This window comes from Theropithecus gelada, chromosome 5, assembly GCF_003255815.1.
Source record: "Theropithecus gelada isolate Dixy chromosome 5, Tgel_1.0, whole genome shotgun sequence".
Lineage (NCBI taxonomy): Eukaryota > Metazoa > Chordata > Mammalia > Primates > Cercopithecidae > Theropithecus > Theropithecus gelada.
Window position 1 is genome coordinate 24100495 of NC_037672.1, and position 16225 is coordinate 24116719.

Genomic DNA, 16225 nt, shown 5'->3' on the forward strand with positions numbered 1-16225 from the left:
GTTTTTTTGTAGAGATGGGGTCTCACTATGTTGCCCAGGCTGGTCTTTAAAACTCTTGGCTTCCAGCAATCCTCTGGCCTTGGCCTCCCAAAGGGCTGGGATTATAGTGGGAATTGAAGATGAGATTTGGGTGGAGACATAGCCAAGCCATATTAACTAGCAAATCTGCATGACAAGAATTTGTTTTTAATTCTTCAGAGGAAAGGGAAATGATACTAGATAGAAACTCTGATCTACAAAAGGGAAGGAAGAATACCGGAAGTTGTAACTATGTGGGTAATTTCTCTAAAAAAGCAATTAAGGCAAAAATTATTCACTGTATTTAAATATATAGGCCTAGTATACATGACAGCAATAACATAAAGGATGGGGCATAAATGGGATGACACTTTTGCTAAGTTCTTACCGCTTATGTCAAATAGTACAATATCGGCTCTTAGTACATTGAGATATTTTAAGGATGCATATTGAAAACCCCAGTGTAAGCACTGAAAATTAATGTAAAGAAGTATAACAGAGGCTGGGCGTGGTGGCTCATGCTTGTAATCCTAGAACTTTGGGAGGCCAAGGCCGGTGGATCACAAGGTCAGGAGATCAAGAACATCTTAGCCAACATGGTGAAACCCTGTCTCTACTAAAAATACAAAAATTAGCCGGGCATGGTGGCACATGCCTGTAGTCCCAGTTACTCAGAAGGCTGAGGCAAGGAGAATAGCTTGCACCCAGGAGGCGGAGGTTGCAGTGAGTCAAGATCTCGCCACTGCACTCCAACCTGGGCTACAAGAGTGAAACTCCATCTCAAAAAACGAAAAAAAAAAAAAAAAAAAAAAAAAAAAGAAGTATAACAGAAAGCCAATGATGGAATGAAAATGAAATAATCGGAATTATTGAATTAATCCAAATGAAAGCAGGAAAGGAGGAACAGAGGAACCGAAAAGGTTAAAGCAAATAAGACACAAATTGCAAAATAATAGATCTAAATTCAACCACATCATTATTACATTAAATGTAAATGGACCCAAAACTGCAATTAAAAGGCAGCTACAGGCCGGGTGCAGTACCTCACACCTGTAATCCCAGCACTTTGGGAGGCTGAGGTGGGTGGATCACCTGAGGTCAGGAGTTCGAGACCAGCCTGGCCAATGTGGTGAAACCCTATCTCTACTAAAAAATACAAAAATTAGCCAGGTATGGTGGCAGGCACCTGTAATTCCAGCTATTCTTTCTTTAAAGTGGAGAAGGCATCAAGGAAGAGGGTTGTAGGTGGTGAGGCAAATGGTTACATTTTTGCTAGACTTTAAGTAGTGCCCAGTAACTCTATGCTATGCTTAAGGTGAACATTCAAAGAAAATGGAGTAAAGGAAGTTAATTATGCAGATATCTCAGGTGAAGGAATGATTGATCTTATCCTTGTTCTGCATCTGGGAAGATAAACTTGTAATTGAAATCATCCACGTGAAATTTAACAGACTTTAATTGTACCCGTTTGATTTAGGTTGCAGACTTAAAGTTATACAATTGACATGTCCTTGTTTTATGGAAGGATATACATCTTGAAAGGTTTAATGGCCGGTAAAGAATTCACTATTATTAATTTGTTGAGGACAGTCATCCTGAGACTGAGATACATAAGGCTTGTTTTGCATTTTGAGGAGGGTCTGGCTAACGTATAAAGTTTTAATACAATGATGGGAAGTAACCGCTATCCATTTGGGAAAAGGATTGTAGTGCTGGGTGACTTCAGTCTCCAGGCTTAAATCTCCCTCTGACATAACAAGTTGGGGGTGGGGGATGGTTCTGAGGTTTTTATTTTCCTTTACAGGGTCAAAGAGGAAATCATAAAGGAAGTTAAAAACTATTTTCTGCTGAAGGAAAATGAAAGCACAGTAGCAGGCCAGGCAAGGTGGCTTATGCTTGTAATCCCAGAATTTTGGGATGCAGGACAACTACTTGAGACCAGGAGCTCAAGACCAACCTGGGCAACAGTGAGACCCCATCTCTACAAAAAATTTAAATTTAAAAATTAACAGGGTGTGATCATGCACACCTGCAGTTCCAGCTACTGTGTCTTCTACAGTTTAAAGGTGGGAGGATCCTTTGAGTTCAGGAGGTTGAGGCTGCAGTGAGCTATGATTGTGTCACTGCACTCCAGCCTGGATAACACAGCGAGACCGTCTCAACAACAACAACAACAACAAAAAACGGAGAATGCAGCTAAAGCAGTGCTTAGAGGGCAATTTATAGCCTTAAATCCTTGCATTGGAAAAGCAGATAGATTTAGAATCAATAATCTTCTACTCTAAGTAACTAGAAAAAGAGGAGGAAATCAAACTTCAAGTGAGGAATAAAGAGCAAAATAAGGCAATGGACTAGAAAACAGAAAATCAATGGAACCAAAACATGATATTCTGAAAAGATTTAAAAATTGATAAATTTCTACCTAGATTAGTAAGAAAAAAAAAAAGAACATACAAACCCTCCTGGACGTCCAGTGGAGGAAAGAAATGTCGTACAATTAAATCTATTGTTATAGATTATGGTAAACTCTAAGAGAGAATTCTGTCGCGGAGGGGCCGATTTTGGTTGCAAGAGGGAACCTCTTTGGAAACTACTCAGCTTCCCGCCCTCCACTGGGAGTAAAGCGAGCTGTGCCCAGCTTCTCTCCGCACTCACGGAGGCAGGTGGCGGCCCCGCCCTCCGTTCACTCAAAAGCCCCGCCCTCTGTTCACTCCCACGGCCGCCGCCGCCGCCGCCGCGCGCCATGGCCCTTCTGCGCAGGCGCGGGGGAGGTGCCCGGGGGAGGCGCCCGGCGGAGGCGCGAAGCGGGGCGCGGCCGGCGGCGGGGCGGGGCAACCGCTGGGCGGGCGCCAAGCGGGCCCGTGCGCTGGTGAGGTGGCGTCCGTTCTACCCGGTTGCTCCCGTTCCCCGCCATGCAGAGCCCAGTCTTGGGCACCTGGCTGCTCTGATCTGGTCTCAGCGCGGAGGGAGCAGAGGGAGTCCATGGAGGATCCCTCCGACCCCGACCGGCTGGCGTCCGCGGACAGCGGGAGCCCGGAGGAGGAGGAGGATGGGGAGCGGGAGCCGCTGCTATCGCGGATCGCCTGGGCCCACCCGCGGAGAGGCGCCCCAGGCAGCGCCGTGAGGCTGCTGGACGCCGCCGGGGAGGAGGGCGCGGCCGGCGACGAGGAGCTGCCGCTCCCGCCCGGGAACGTGGGGTTCTCCCGGAGTTCGCCCGCCGACCTGGACCGGAGCCGCCCCGCGGTTTCAGGTGCGACCCGGCCCTGCCCCACTCCCCACGTCCCTCCAGGCGGCTGCCCTTGTCGCCTGGCTCTGTCCTGTCTCCCGCGCGCGCTAGCCGAGGTGGACGGGCTTTACCCGATCGCTGGGCAGCGGCTCCCAAGTTCGGACCGGGGCCAGCCGCAGACGCACCGCGTGCGCTTCGCCTGCTCGCTCTGTCTCCGGGAACTTGCTCTCCTAAGGCCAGTGGCTGTCATTAAACCGATTCTTTAGACCTCCCCGCAAAGTGAGTGTAAACTTCTAGAATCAGACACTGGGGAGAGGTTAACGCTGTAAAATGACGTCAGTCCTTGCTCAAGTTTGGACTTGACTTTGAATTAAGAACCTTGAACTCTCAGGAAAGTTCCCGGAGTGGTGAATTTGCGAAGTGGATGACAGGAGAGAGATGGACAACCAGAATATCCAGTTGCCACTGGGGCACGTTTCAAAACCTTTTTCCATTAAATGTTGTTATTGTGACGTTAGCCACAGGGGGCAAAAAGCAGTTGAAAGTCTGTTCCTGCCCTCTTACAGTTTAGTTTCTCTTTCTTGATTTACTTCTAATACGTAAGAAAACGAAACGAAAAACCTCTTTTCGCTATTAAGTGGACTGATACCCTCAGGTGAAACAGGGCAATTGAAACGATGTTGAACGTTAGTTAAATTTAGGTATGCTGTGCAGGCCTGGATATTTGTTAATAAAGTGAGATTTTTCTGGCGTGTTGAGTGGAGTTAGACTAATGTGATGGAAATAGCAGACTTGTAAGACTCTCAGCTAGAGGTGAGACAGATTTGTTTGTAAAAAGGCGATAGTAACACCTCCCTGCTGGTTGGTTGTGAGGATGGATTAAATGAGATGTTGTGCACCCCGTTGGTTTATTGCTTCACACATGACAGCTTAAAAGACACAGAAAATGGAAGTTTCTTTAACACTGCTTAGTTTTTTTGGAGTTGTTAGATTTTAAATGTACTGTTAGTGGTACACTAATGTGTCCTCTACAGTTTAAAGAATTTTGGATAGAATCGGTCATTCAAGTTCTAGCTGGAAGTTACATTCAGGCATATTCTAGAGTAAATAAATCAGAGAAGCCCAAGGGGAGCCGTTTGTCTGATGGTTTAAGCTTTAACCAAAGTCTGCTCCCGTTATAATGTTTGCTGATGGATGCATTGTCGTTTAACCAAATAACATGAAGCTTGAACCAGATCACAAACGGGCCTGCATTCGCCTAGCTACATTGGCAATTTGGGCATATATTACTTAGAATTTAATCTGTAAAATAGCTAGCTTGCCTTTTTCCGCCCCTTACCTTGTGTAAGCTACCTTGTGTACCTGGATTTTTAAAAGAGCCTAAAGCCTTCAAAATGCACTTATTCTGTGAAAGTGAGGTATTTTATAAACAAACAGTATTAAGGCTAGAAAAAAATCAAAGCAAGAGGCCAACGAGATGGCAGTCCTGTAATCCCATCCCAGCATTTTGGGAGATCTAGGCAGGAGAATAGCTTGAGGCTGGAAGTTCAAGACCCACCTGGGCAGCATAGCGAGATCCCCATCTCTATTAAAAATAAATCAACAACAACAAAAGGTCAAAGTGAGGATATAGTGTTAGAATGCAAATAGATTCTTAGAATTCCTACCTTTTTTAAAGGTAGTATCTTACCTATATCACAGCTTACAATTTGCTAAGATCTTTTTTAAAAAGTATTTTATTCTCCACTGCACTCCAGCCTGGCTCTGTCTTGAGACAGAGCAAGACTCTGTCTCAAAACATAAATAAATAAATAAGTAAATAAAAAATTTTTATTCTCTGCCGGGTGCCATGGCTCGCGCCTGTAATCCCAGCACTTTGGAAGGCCTAGGTGGGTGGATCATTTGAGGTCAGGAGTTTGAGACCAGCCTGGCCAACATGGTGAAACCCCACCTCTACTAAAAATACAAAAATTAGCCAGGCTTAGTGGCGGGCGCTTGTAATTCCAGCTACTCGGGAGGCTGAGGCAGTTGAATCGCTGCTGAATCTGAGAGGTGGAGGTTGCAGTGAGCAGAGATGGCTCCACTGCACTATAGCCTAGGCGACAGAGTGAGACTTTGTCTCAAAAAAAAAAAAAAAAAAATTATTCTCACAACAGCACAGCAAGTTAGTTGTTATTCACCCTTATTCTCGTTATGAGGATTCAGAATTAATAAACTGGTAATGACTGGTAGCTCGTAGGACTTCAGGGGTAAATGGTTTGCCTGAAGTCAGATACCCAGGAAGTGATAAATCACCCAGGAAGTGATAAAACAGAAAAAAGCCTAGTTCTTTTTTCATGTTCTGCCCTTTTTCCATTTTGCCGTGGGTCCACAAGTGTTATAAAATAATTGTGTCTCTGGTTATTTTGGAGGTTTTTACCTTTAGTGGGACTTTAAAATAGTTTCTGTGAAAACTTTAAAAAAATTTTAAAGACTAAAATGTTCATGATTGAGTAATTTAACTCGATTTTTAAGTTTAGTTATTTTTTAAGTGACTCCATTAACTTCATTTGTCCTTTACCATCTGATTTCCATGAAACTACCTCACTAGTTCCAAGAAATTCTTGCCTTTAGATTAATATGAACATCATTTATGATGCTTAACTCTTGTTCATATAAGCAAGAGGTTTATGTACTTTAACCAGTGGAAGAATGTCATATGTCTGTTATCTTTAACAAGGCATTTAACAAAATCTACAAACAGCATAAACCATAGTGTTGTTGGATCAGTGTCAAAGTGGAAGGATTAGTGCGTTCCTTGTTCTAGTTATTTTAATCAGTGAATTGGGTAGTAATGATAGCTAATGCCTACATAGCAGTTAATATGTGCTAGGGATACTTCTATATGCTTCATATATATTAATTCATAACCAACCCTGTGATGTGAGTACTGTTTTTTTTTGGGGGGGGGCAGTGGGTGGCAGTGGGGGGACAGAGCTTCACTCTTGTCGCCCAGGCTGGAGTGTAATGGCATGATCTTGGCTCACTGCAACCTCCATTTCCCGGGTTCAAGTGATTCTCTTGCCTCACCCTCCCAAGTAGCTGGGATTATAGGCACGTGCCACCATGCCTGGCTAATTTTGTATTTTTAGTAGAAACGGGGTTTCACCATGTTGGTCAGGCTGGTCTTGAACTCCTGACCTCAGGTGATCCACCTGCCTTGGCCTCACAGAGCACTGAGATTATAGGTGTGAGCCACCATGCCTGGCCTTGTTCTCATTTTAAGAAAGTACAGAGAGAGGCTGGACATGGTAGCTTATGCCTGTAATCCCAACACTTTGGGAGGCCTCTTTGATGCACACCTGTAGTCCAAGCTACTCAGGAGACCGAGGCAGGAGGATTGCTTCAGCCCATGAGTTTCAGGTTACACTGAGTACAGTGGGCTATAATTCCACCACTGTACTCCAGCCTGGGTTACAGAACAAGACCCTGTCTCAAAAACAAAAACAAAACAAAACAAAAAGCACAAAGAAGTGAAGTGACTTCTCCAAGGTCCCAGTTAATACAAATCAGACGCACTTAGCTTCTGTTAGAGAGCCTAACAGTTAGAAAACAGTGTTGGAATTCACAAGGAGCTGCCAAAGTAAAAGAAAATGAATTTGTAAGTCATTTAATGATTCATGGTGGCTTATAAATACGTGAATAGAATAAGAAAATCATTTAAAAGGAAGAAAGATGAGAAGAAGATGGAGCCTGGAATAAGAGTACACAAGATGCACCTCAGATGCTTAATGCAGGCAACCCATAAATTTGATTTTTAAGATTACTGATCAGCTAACTTGAGAGAAACACAATCACGAGGTCTATAAAGTTAAAATAAACTGGTTATTTGAACCAAAACAGAATGGACAAAGGATAGCCTGTCACAGTCTCTTGGTGAATGCTGTATGCTAAACAATATCTGTGATAAAAGTGATTAATTTCATAGAGGTAGTTCTTAAAACTTCCCTGAAGCCCATTTCAGCAGAAATAGTTTTTAACTATTGGTGTTATTTATATTGCCTCATCTAGGTTCAATATACTGATAATCTGGTTTAATTTAGAGGAAGGTTTTAGCAGAGTAGATGTTCCATGTGTTTTGACCATTTTCCATAAGTGAGCTTTTGAAAGACAGTGAGTGGCAGTGTGTTGGAGAGTATTTCTCAACCAGTGCATAAAATACATTGTTTTCCATCCATTGCAGACGTGCATCATTCATCAAATATTCTGAGTGCCTACTGGGTGCAGTGGAAATCAAAGCTTTGGGGAAACAATAGTGACCTGTATTAGATGGATGCCTGTTAACCTGCCCTATCGTCTCACAGCTTTATAGCCTAATGGAGGAAACAGTCAAAACAAACAGCCCTAACAGACTGTGTATATGTGCTTGGATGGGGAAAGCTGTGCATTGAGGCATGGAGCCATGCCCTAGATGTAGGGGCCAGGGAAGACTTAGAGAAAGTGGCATCCAATTCCAGACCTGAAGGGTGAATAGCGCCAAAAGCCCTGAGGCTGGGTTCAGTGCACCAAATTTGTGAACACCTCAAGTTTCCTTTTTTTTTTTTTTTGAGACAGGGCCTTATTCTGACACTCAGGCTGAGTGCAGTGGCATGATCATGGCTCACTGCTGCTTTGAACTCCTGGGCACAAGTGATCCTCCCACCTTAGCCTCCTAAGTAGCTGGGACTACAGGTAAATGCCACTGTACCCAGCTAATTTTTCCTTTTTTTACAGAGATAGGGTCTCACTATGTTGCCCAGGCTGGTCTTGAACTCCTGGACACAAGTGACCCTCCTGCCTCAGTCTCCCAACATGCTGGGATTACAGGCGTGAGCCACTGCACCCGGCCAGTGAACATCTATTTAGTTCTAGAAAATATTCTGGTTAGTGGGTAAGATATGGTAAAGATGGGCAGGTTTAGGTTTATAGTTCTAATCCTCAAGAGAGAGTTCATTTTGATTTATTTGTTTGAGATGGAAACTCGATAAGTTACTTACATACTTCATACATATTTACTTCATACATACTTCAACTGTGCTAAATAAAAAAGGTTATACAATGAGTTCTCTTATTTTTATTCTCCACTTTTAGTCTCTGCATTTTAAAGGACCAGTGATAACCCTTAGGTGTGGTCAGGGCAAGGTCATTCAGCAAGTGTTTATTAAGTGCTTATTATGTTCCAGGAACATAATAAGTTCTGTAAGTTCTGGGGATACAGTGGTGAAATAAATCCTTGTTTTGAAGTTTCTCTTGTCTTGGAGTTCCCTGGTTTCTTGGAGCACCCAAAATAAATACGTAGTAGATTAGATGGTAAGTGCTAAATAGAAAAGTAAAGTGGAGGTTAGAGATTAGATAAGGGTCTTGGGGGTCATAATGACTTGGAGTTATTGTGAGATGGGAAATAAATGGGCTGGTTGGTCCAAAAGAGTGACATGATGTATGTTTTAAGAGCCATAAAAAACAACGAGATCATGTTCTTTGCAAGGACATGAATGGAGCAGGAGGCTATTATCCTCAGCGAACTAACACAGGAACAGAAAACCAAACACCACATGTTCTCACTAATAAATGGGAGCTAAATGATGAGAACACACGGACACATAGAGGGGAACAACATATACCAGGGCCTTTCGGAAGGTGGAGGGTAGGAGGAGGGAGAGAGTCAGGACCAGTAACTAATGGGTACTAAGCTTAATACCTGGGTGATTGCTTCTCGGTCTTTTGGCCAAGATCAAGTGTAGCATGTCTTCTTACCAGTTTAATATCTGGGTGATGAAATAATCTGTACAACAAACCCTCAAGATAGAAGTTTACTTATGTAACCTGCACTTGTACCCCTGAACTTAAAAGTTACAAAGAAAAAGGATTCCTAGCTCCTCTGTTAGGTATAGAGTGGGCATAGGTGAGAGAGGGAGACCAGTTAGGAGGTTCTTAGAATAATCGAGGTGAGAGCCAATGGTAACCTGAATCATGTGGAAGGAATGGAGATGGCAAGAGGTGGTTGGATTTTGGGTATTTATTTAAGGTAGAGTCAATACAACTTGCTGATTGGATGTAGAGGGTAAGAATGTGAGATCATGGATGATTATAAGGTTTTTGGCCTAAGCAACTGGAAGATTTGGAGGTGCCAGCAACTGCAATATGGGAAACGTAGGGATGAAGCCTTTGGGAGGTGTGGCAAAGGTGAAGAATGAAGTTTTGGGTGGTAAAGTTTGAGATGTCTATTGAGCATCCAAGTGGAGATGTTGAATACAGTAGTCGAGTTTAGGGCAGAAGTCCAGACTTGAATTAGAAATTTGGGAGTCATCAGTGTTGGTAACGAAGAGAAGAGGACCGTGAATGGAACCTGGGCCATTCCAAAGTTAAGTAGTGGGTAGATAAATGCAGTGCTGGGGGCTGGGCGTGGTATTTTGTGATTGCTGCTTATTAATGAAATAGGAAGCTAGATCCTCTCCTGAGAGACAGGATGGAAGAGGAGGTGTTGGGAATTTGAGGAGAGGAATTGGCTTGTGTGCATTTCTTTAATTCCGCTGCCCTGGTGCAGGCATGGAGTTGGTAGACAGTTGGGTTTTACCAGGACTGGGAGTTTTGCAGGTAACCATGATGAGGGGAGGAAGAAAGAGTGATTCTGTGAAGACCCAGCATAATTTAAGCTGGCCAAGGAGGCGGGAAGCAAGGACTTGAAGGGAGAGAATTCCAGTGACGTGGGGGAGCAGTCCTTTGTAGGTTCTAGTAGGGCAGAAGAATATTTGGACTTGGAGTGCCAGAGGGACTGAACTGGGAAGACAGGAGGTGCTTAACATTGAAAGTGTGGTGAGGTTGCAGTTACCGGTATTGACAAGATCTGAGGTATGATTGGGGAACTAGAGGATGAAGTAGGATGGAGGATAAATCATTGCAGGACAGAAGTTCAAGTAAATAAGAGGTATTAGTATTATTTTAACGAACAGTGAACTTCCTCCCATGTTATTATTTTTATTTATTTATTTATTTATTTTTTAGACAGTGTCTCACTCTTGTTGCCCAGGCTGGAGTGCAGTGGCTCAGTCTCTGCTCACTGCAACCTCCACCTCCCAGATTCAAGGGATTCTCCTGCCTCAGCCTTCCGAGTAGCTGGAATTACAGGTGCCCACCACCACACTGGCTAATTTTTTGTATTTTTAGTAGACACGGGGTTTTGCCACTTTGGCCAGTCTGGTCTTGAACTCCTGACCTCAAGTGATCCACTCGCCTCAGCCTCCCAAAGTGCTGGGATTACAGGCGTGAGCCACTGTGCCTGCCCCAGCCCCCATGTTATTTGGAAATTGAAGAGAAGTGGGTGTTGTTAGGCAGTGGAGAGGAAGGAGGATCGGAGCAGTCTATACAAATCTTGATTACATTTTTCTGTACCTTATGTCCTGATACCAGCAAGCCAATCCATATTGCAGGTCCATATCATGAGCATTCTCATAGCTGGTATTTCTTCTTAATGCAGTAACTACTGGTACTTCAGAGATGAATGCATTCTTGGATGACCCAGAATTTGCAGATATTATACTGAGAGCAGAGCAAGCAATAGAAGTTGGAATTTTTCCAGAAAGGATCTCTCAAGGTTCAAGTGGAAGTTACTTTGTGAAGGATCCTAAGAGGGTGAGAATTTCACAGACCTATTATATGTAATAGAAACTTTGGTAAATACTAATTTAAATATGAAATCATTGTGAGTTTCTAAAGATATTTTCCTATTAAGTCTGATTGTAACCTCTTTTCCAAAATAAAGGTCAGTTTTTGTTTGTTTTTTGAGACGGGGTCCCCCTCTCTCACCCAGACTGGAGTGCAGTGGTGCAATCATAACCTCACTGTAACCTTGACCCCCTGGGCTCAGGCAATCCTCCCATCTCAGCCTCCCGAGTAGGTGGGACCACAGGAGTATGCCACCACACTGGGCTAATTTTTGTAATTATTTGTAGAGACAGGGGTCTCCCTATATTGTCCTGGCTGGTCTTGCACTTCTAGGCCTAAGCAAACCTCAGCTTTGGCTCCCGAAATATTGAGATTACAAGTGTGAGCCACTGTGCCTGGCCTCAATTTTTTGCTTTTACTAAAGCACTCTGGTGTTTACAAACAGAGCTAATCATTTCAAGTCACAGTTTGCTATTTTGTTATTTTATACTTGGTTTCAAGCATTTATTGAATACCCACATTCCGCTGTAGCCTTATTGAGTATATATATTCACAAGTCCTTATCTTATGGAAGTCTGTAACCTTATCAGCCAAACACAGTGGAAGTTTAAACCTTCAAAACTTGTTTAATGTCATTTCCAAAGTACTTGATTTTTTTCAAAGGTAGTGAATACCTATTCTGGCATTTTACCAGGGGAAGGAGGCTCAGCAATCTGAAGTTTGAAAGTATTGGAATGTGAAAGTGAAATGAACCACAGGATGATTCTAGACCGGAAAAGAGAAGTTGATGTGGCACTTTGCTCCACTTAGTCTAGAATTTTTCAAAAATACATTGTTTTTTTTTCTAAAAGCTTTCTGAATGATGCATAATGAGCAGTTCTTTTCTCTGGGGGAATAACATTTATAATTTTACCCCCAACTTTTTTTGCAGATTGAAGTTATATTTTTAAAATGATTTTAAAGCATAACCCTTTTTTGAGATTAAAATGTATTTGTAGGTACTGTCAATCTCTCAATCTTTATTCTAAGCTTGATTTCTTAATTTGATCTTGCTGACTTTTTTACTAGTGACTCAGACTGTATTGCATTATATTTATTGTGTTATAAAGCAATTATATACTTATAATAAGATTTGTTCTTGTCTAAGGATAATTAAGCTTCTAAATTGAATATGAATGTATTGTATCAAACGATAAGAGTATAGAGACTTTTAGACATTCATGAGCAAAAAAAGATTTTTTAATAGGAGAGAGTTTATTTTATTTAATTAATCAATTTATTTATTAAGATGGATTTTCACTCTGTCGCCCAGGCTGGAGTGCAATGGTGCAATCTCGGCTCACTGCAATCTCCACCTCCCTGGTTCAAGTGATTATCCTGCCTCAGCCTCCTGAGTAGCTGGGATTACAGGCGCACGCCACCATGCCCAGCTAATTTTTGTATTTTTAGTAGAGATGGGATTTCCCCATGTTGGCCAGCTTGTCTCCTGACCTCAAGTGATCTGCTCACCTCCCAAAGTGCTGGTATTACAGGTGTGAACCACCGGGCCTGGCCAAGAGTTTACTTTAAGTTGGTTCCTGAAAAAATAACTGGAAAAGAATTAAAGTAGGAGAATCTGACAGCATGGATGTGTACTGTATCTTATCATCTTTGTATTTTAGAGGTGGTTTTTGTCATTAGATTCGTTAATTTAACACATACTTGGATGTCTACTGTGCATCAGGTACTGTTCTGAGTACTGGAAATGCAGCCCTAACAAACCAAGTCCCTGCTTATTACAATGTACTTTAATGTGGGGAAAGTAAACAGCAAACATGTCATGTGGATATGTAATAGATATTGAATAATAACATTGTTTGACCTAGAATGGTGGTTTTCAAACATTTAAAAATCAGTGAAACTCTTTTTCTTTTTCTTTTTTTCTTTTTTTTTTTTTTGTGACAGAGTCTCGCTCTTTCACCCAGGCTGGAGTGCAGTGGCACAATCGCAGCTCACTGCAAGCTCCACCTCCCGGGTTCACGCCATTCTTCTGCCTCAGCTTCCTGAGTAGCTGGGACTACAGCTACAGGTGCCCGCCACCACGCCCGGCTAATTTCTTGTATTTTTAGTAGAGACGGGGTTACACAGTGTTAGCCAGGATGGTCTCGATCTCCTGACCTTGTGATCCGCCTGCCTCGGCCTCCCAAAGTGCTGGCATTACAGGTGTGCGCCACTACACCTGGCCCAGTGAAACTCTTTCTTAACTTGGAAATCCAGCAATATAAAACAGGTGAAATTAGAGTTAATCTGGTCAAGTGGCATGGGGTCTTAGAGCCTTGCCTTCACCTTCCCAGGGTTTGTCAGAACACAGTTTGAAAACTACTGGTCTTGATTTTAGATTGTTGAATGAGAATGAATACGAAAATGTGATTTGAACTAAATATCTTAATATTTGAGGTTTATAAATCCTCTTAATAGTTTGAGGATTTGTGCCTATATCTTTGGTGGGAAGCAGTAGAAAACAATTTATTAGAATGCATTTTATGGATGATTATCTATATATATAAAAAGTCTAATAAGATTTTTACTTTTTGCTATAGAAAATTATTGGTGTGTTTAAACCCAAATCAGAAGAGCCTTATGGTCAACTCAATCCAAAATGGACCAAATATGTCCATAAGGTCTGCTGCCCTTGCTGCTTTGGCCGAGGCTGCCTGATTCCTAATCAGGGGTACCTTTCCGAAGCGGGTGCCTATTTTGTGGACAACAAGCTTCATCTGGGCATCGTACCTAAAACAAAGGTAAGCCAGACTTTATTTTTTTATTTTTTTTTTTTTTTTTGAGACGGAGTCTCGCTCTGTCGCCCGGGCTGGAGTGCAGTGGCCGGATCTCAGCTCACTGCAAGCTCCGCCTCCCGGGTTCCCGCCATTCTCCTGCCTCAGCCTCCCGAGTAGCTGGGACTACAGGCGCTGCCACCTCGCCCGGCTATTTTTTGTATTTCTTAGTAGAGACGGGGTTTCACCGTGTTAGCCAGGATGGTCTCGATCTCCTGACCTCGTGATCCGCCCATCTCGGCCTCCCAAAGTGCTGGGATTACAGGCTTGAGCCACCGCGCCCGGCCAGCCAGACTTTATTTTTAACCATGGACTTTTAATTTACAACCTGCTTATATCTGAATATTTCAGTATTTATTCCTAATGATAGAACCTAAAGTGGAGCCCCTTTTTTGGTAGTAGTCCAAGAGTCATTAGTGACTGGTAACTAGTAAATTGATTCTAGTGTAGATCCACAAAGTATTTGAGGGAATGTGTCTTGTCCCTGTGAGATCCGACAATGCTAACAAAAAGAGGATAAAGACCTAGCATTCAGAAGGCAGGAAAATATCAGGGGATCCAGAGATCCTATTGAAGGCAGAGATAGCCAATGTGCTTAAAGACTACTATTGTTGTCCTTTCAGCCTTTATACAAAATTTTTTTCTTTTCTTTTCTTTTCTTTCTTTCTTTTTTTTTTTTTTTTTTTTTAAGAGACAGAGTGTTGCTGTGTTGCCCAGACTAGCCTTAAATTTCTGTGCTCACGCAGTCCTCTTGCCTCAGCCTTCTGAGTAGCTGGGACTACTGGCACATACCATCATGTGCCTGGCACCTACATCTTTTCTCTTTATCATGGCTCACTGCAGCCTTGTCCTGCTGGGCTCAGGTGATCCTCCCACCTCAGCCTCCTGAGTAGCTGGGACTACAGGCACATACCATCATGTGCCTGGCACCCGCATCCTTTCTTTTCTTTTCTTTTTTTGGAGATAGGGTCTCGTGCCCAGGCTGGAGTGTAGTGATGCAATCATGGCTCACTGCAGCCTCGTCCTGCTGGGCTCAGGTGATCCTCCCACCTCCGCCTCCTGAGTAGCTGGTAATACAGGCGTGCACCACCACACCCAGCCAGTTTTTGTATTTTTAGTAGAGATGGAATTTCTCCACGTTGCCCAGGCTGGTCTCAAACTCCTGAGCTCAAGCAGTCTACCTGCCACAGACCCCCAAAGTGCTGGGATTACAGGCGTGAGCCACTGCACCCAGCTAACCTGGCATCCTTTCTAAATTTTTACTTGTAGCCTTCTTTCTTAAAATGTTTATTCCTAAGTCTACATTTTAATGCTGTTACTTTCACCACTGGCAAATTTTAGGCCTCTGAAAGGCTTTTATACCATTCACAGAAGGAAATATGTGCCATTCATTTAACAAGGCTTTGCAAAATTCCCTAGCTTTTCTGTTTTAGATTATCTAGGGCCTTTATTACAGAGTTACACTTTGCTAATTTTCATCATTAGAGTGAATTTCATGGTGTATATGAATAGAGATACTATAATACAAATTCTAACCATTTTTCTATATTGTATGTTTCTAGGTGGTTTGGCTTGTCAGTGAGACATTTAACTATAATGCGATTGACCGTGCAAAATCAAGAGGCAAAAAGTATGCTTTACAAAAAGTGCCAAAAGTGGGTAGAAAGTTTCATAGGATAGGACTCCCTCCTAAGGTAAGTTTCTCTGATAAGCTTTATTTAGAGGGCAATCGGGCACATACATCCTGAGCTATAGGAGCTAGAATGCGCATTGTGCTGTTAGATGTGGATATTATTATAGCACAGATTTTTCATCTTCCAGGAGCTTATAGTAAACAGGTAATTTCAGTGTAATATAAAGCTGTTGAGATGATGGTAAGTTCAGGGAGCTCTTAGAGGATAGATGGACATCTAACCCAGTTTAGAGGGATGGGAGGTGTTTCCAGGAAGAGGTTGCATGAAAGGCTTATAAAATAATGGGTAAAAGCACAGGTCTGGAATCAGACCTAATCCCAGCCTCTCTGCTAGTTTGCTCTGAGACCTTGGGCAAGTTCCTTATTCGCTCTCTCTTTCTCTCTCTCTCTCTCTTTTTTTTTTTTTTTTTTTGATAGAGGGTCTCACTGTGTTGCCCCATCTGGAGTACAGTGTTGTGAACAGGGCTTTCTGCAGCCTCAACCTCGTGAGCTCAAATAATCTTCCTGCCTCAGCCTTCTGAGTAGCTGGGACCACAGGTGCACACTACCAGCCTGGCTAATTTTTAAATTTTTTTTTTGTAGAGATAGAGTCTCACCATGTTGCCTAGGCTGGTCTTGAATTCCTGGGCTGAAGCAATCCTCTCACCTTGGCCTCCCAAAGTGCTGGGATTTCAAGTGTTAGCCACTGTGCCTGGCCAAGTTCCTTACTCTCTAAGCCCCAGTTTCCATAAAATGAGAATGATAAAAACTACCTCTTAGGTTGTTGTGAGGATAAAACTAAGAAATTCATGTCAA

The 16225-nt window shown here is 42.8% G+C and overlaps 1 protein-coding gene and 1 pseudogene across 1 annotated transcript in view; both read left to right on the forward strand.

Moving 5' to 3' along the window:
• Positions 1 to 2817: 2817 nt before the first annotated feature.
• Positions 2818 to 16225, forward strand: part of PI4K2B (phosphatidylinositol 4-kinase type 2 beta) — a 36162-nt gene continuing 22754 nt past the window's right edge. Inside the window, exons 1-4 of the mRNA XM_025386650.1 lie at positions 2818 to 3268; positions 10737 to 10891; positions 13504 to 13704; positions 15300 to 15431. Of these exons, the coding sequence (XP_025242435.1) occupies positions 3001 to 3268; positions 10737 to 10891; positions 13504 to 13704; positions 15300 to 15431 (756 nt within the window). The 5' untranslated portion in view covers positions 2818 to 3000. The remainder of the gene's footprint in view (positions 3269 to 10736; positions 10892 to 13503; positions 13705 to 15299; positions 15432 to 16225) is intronic.
• LOC112625660 lies at positions 8968 to 9062 on the forward strand (annotated as a pseudogene).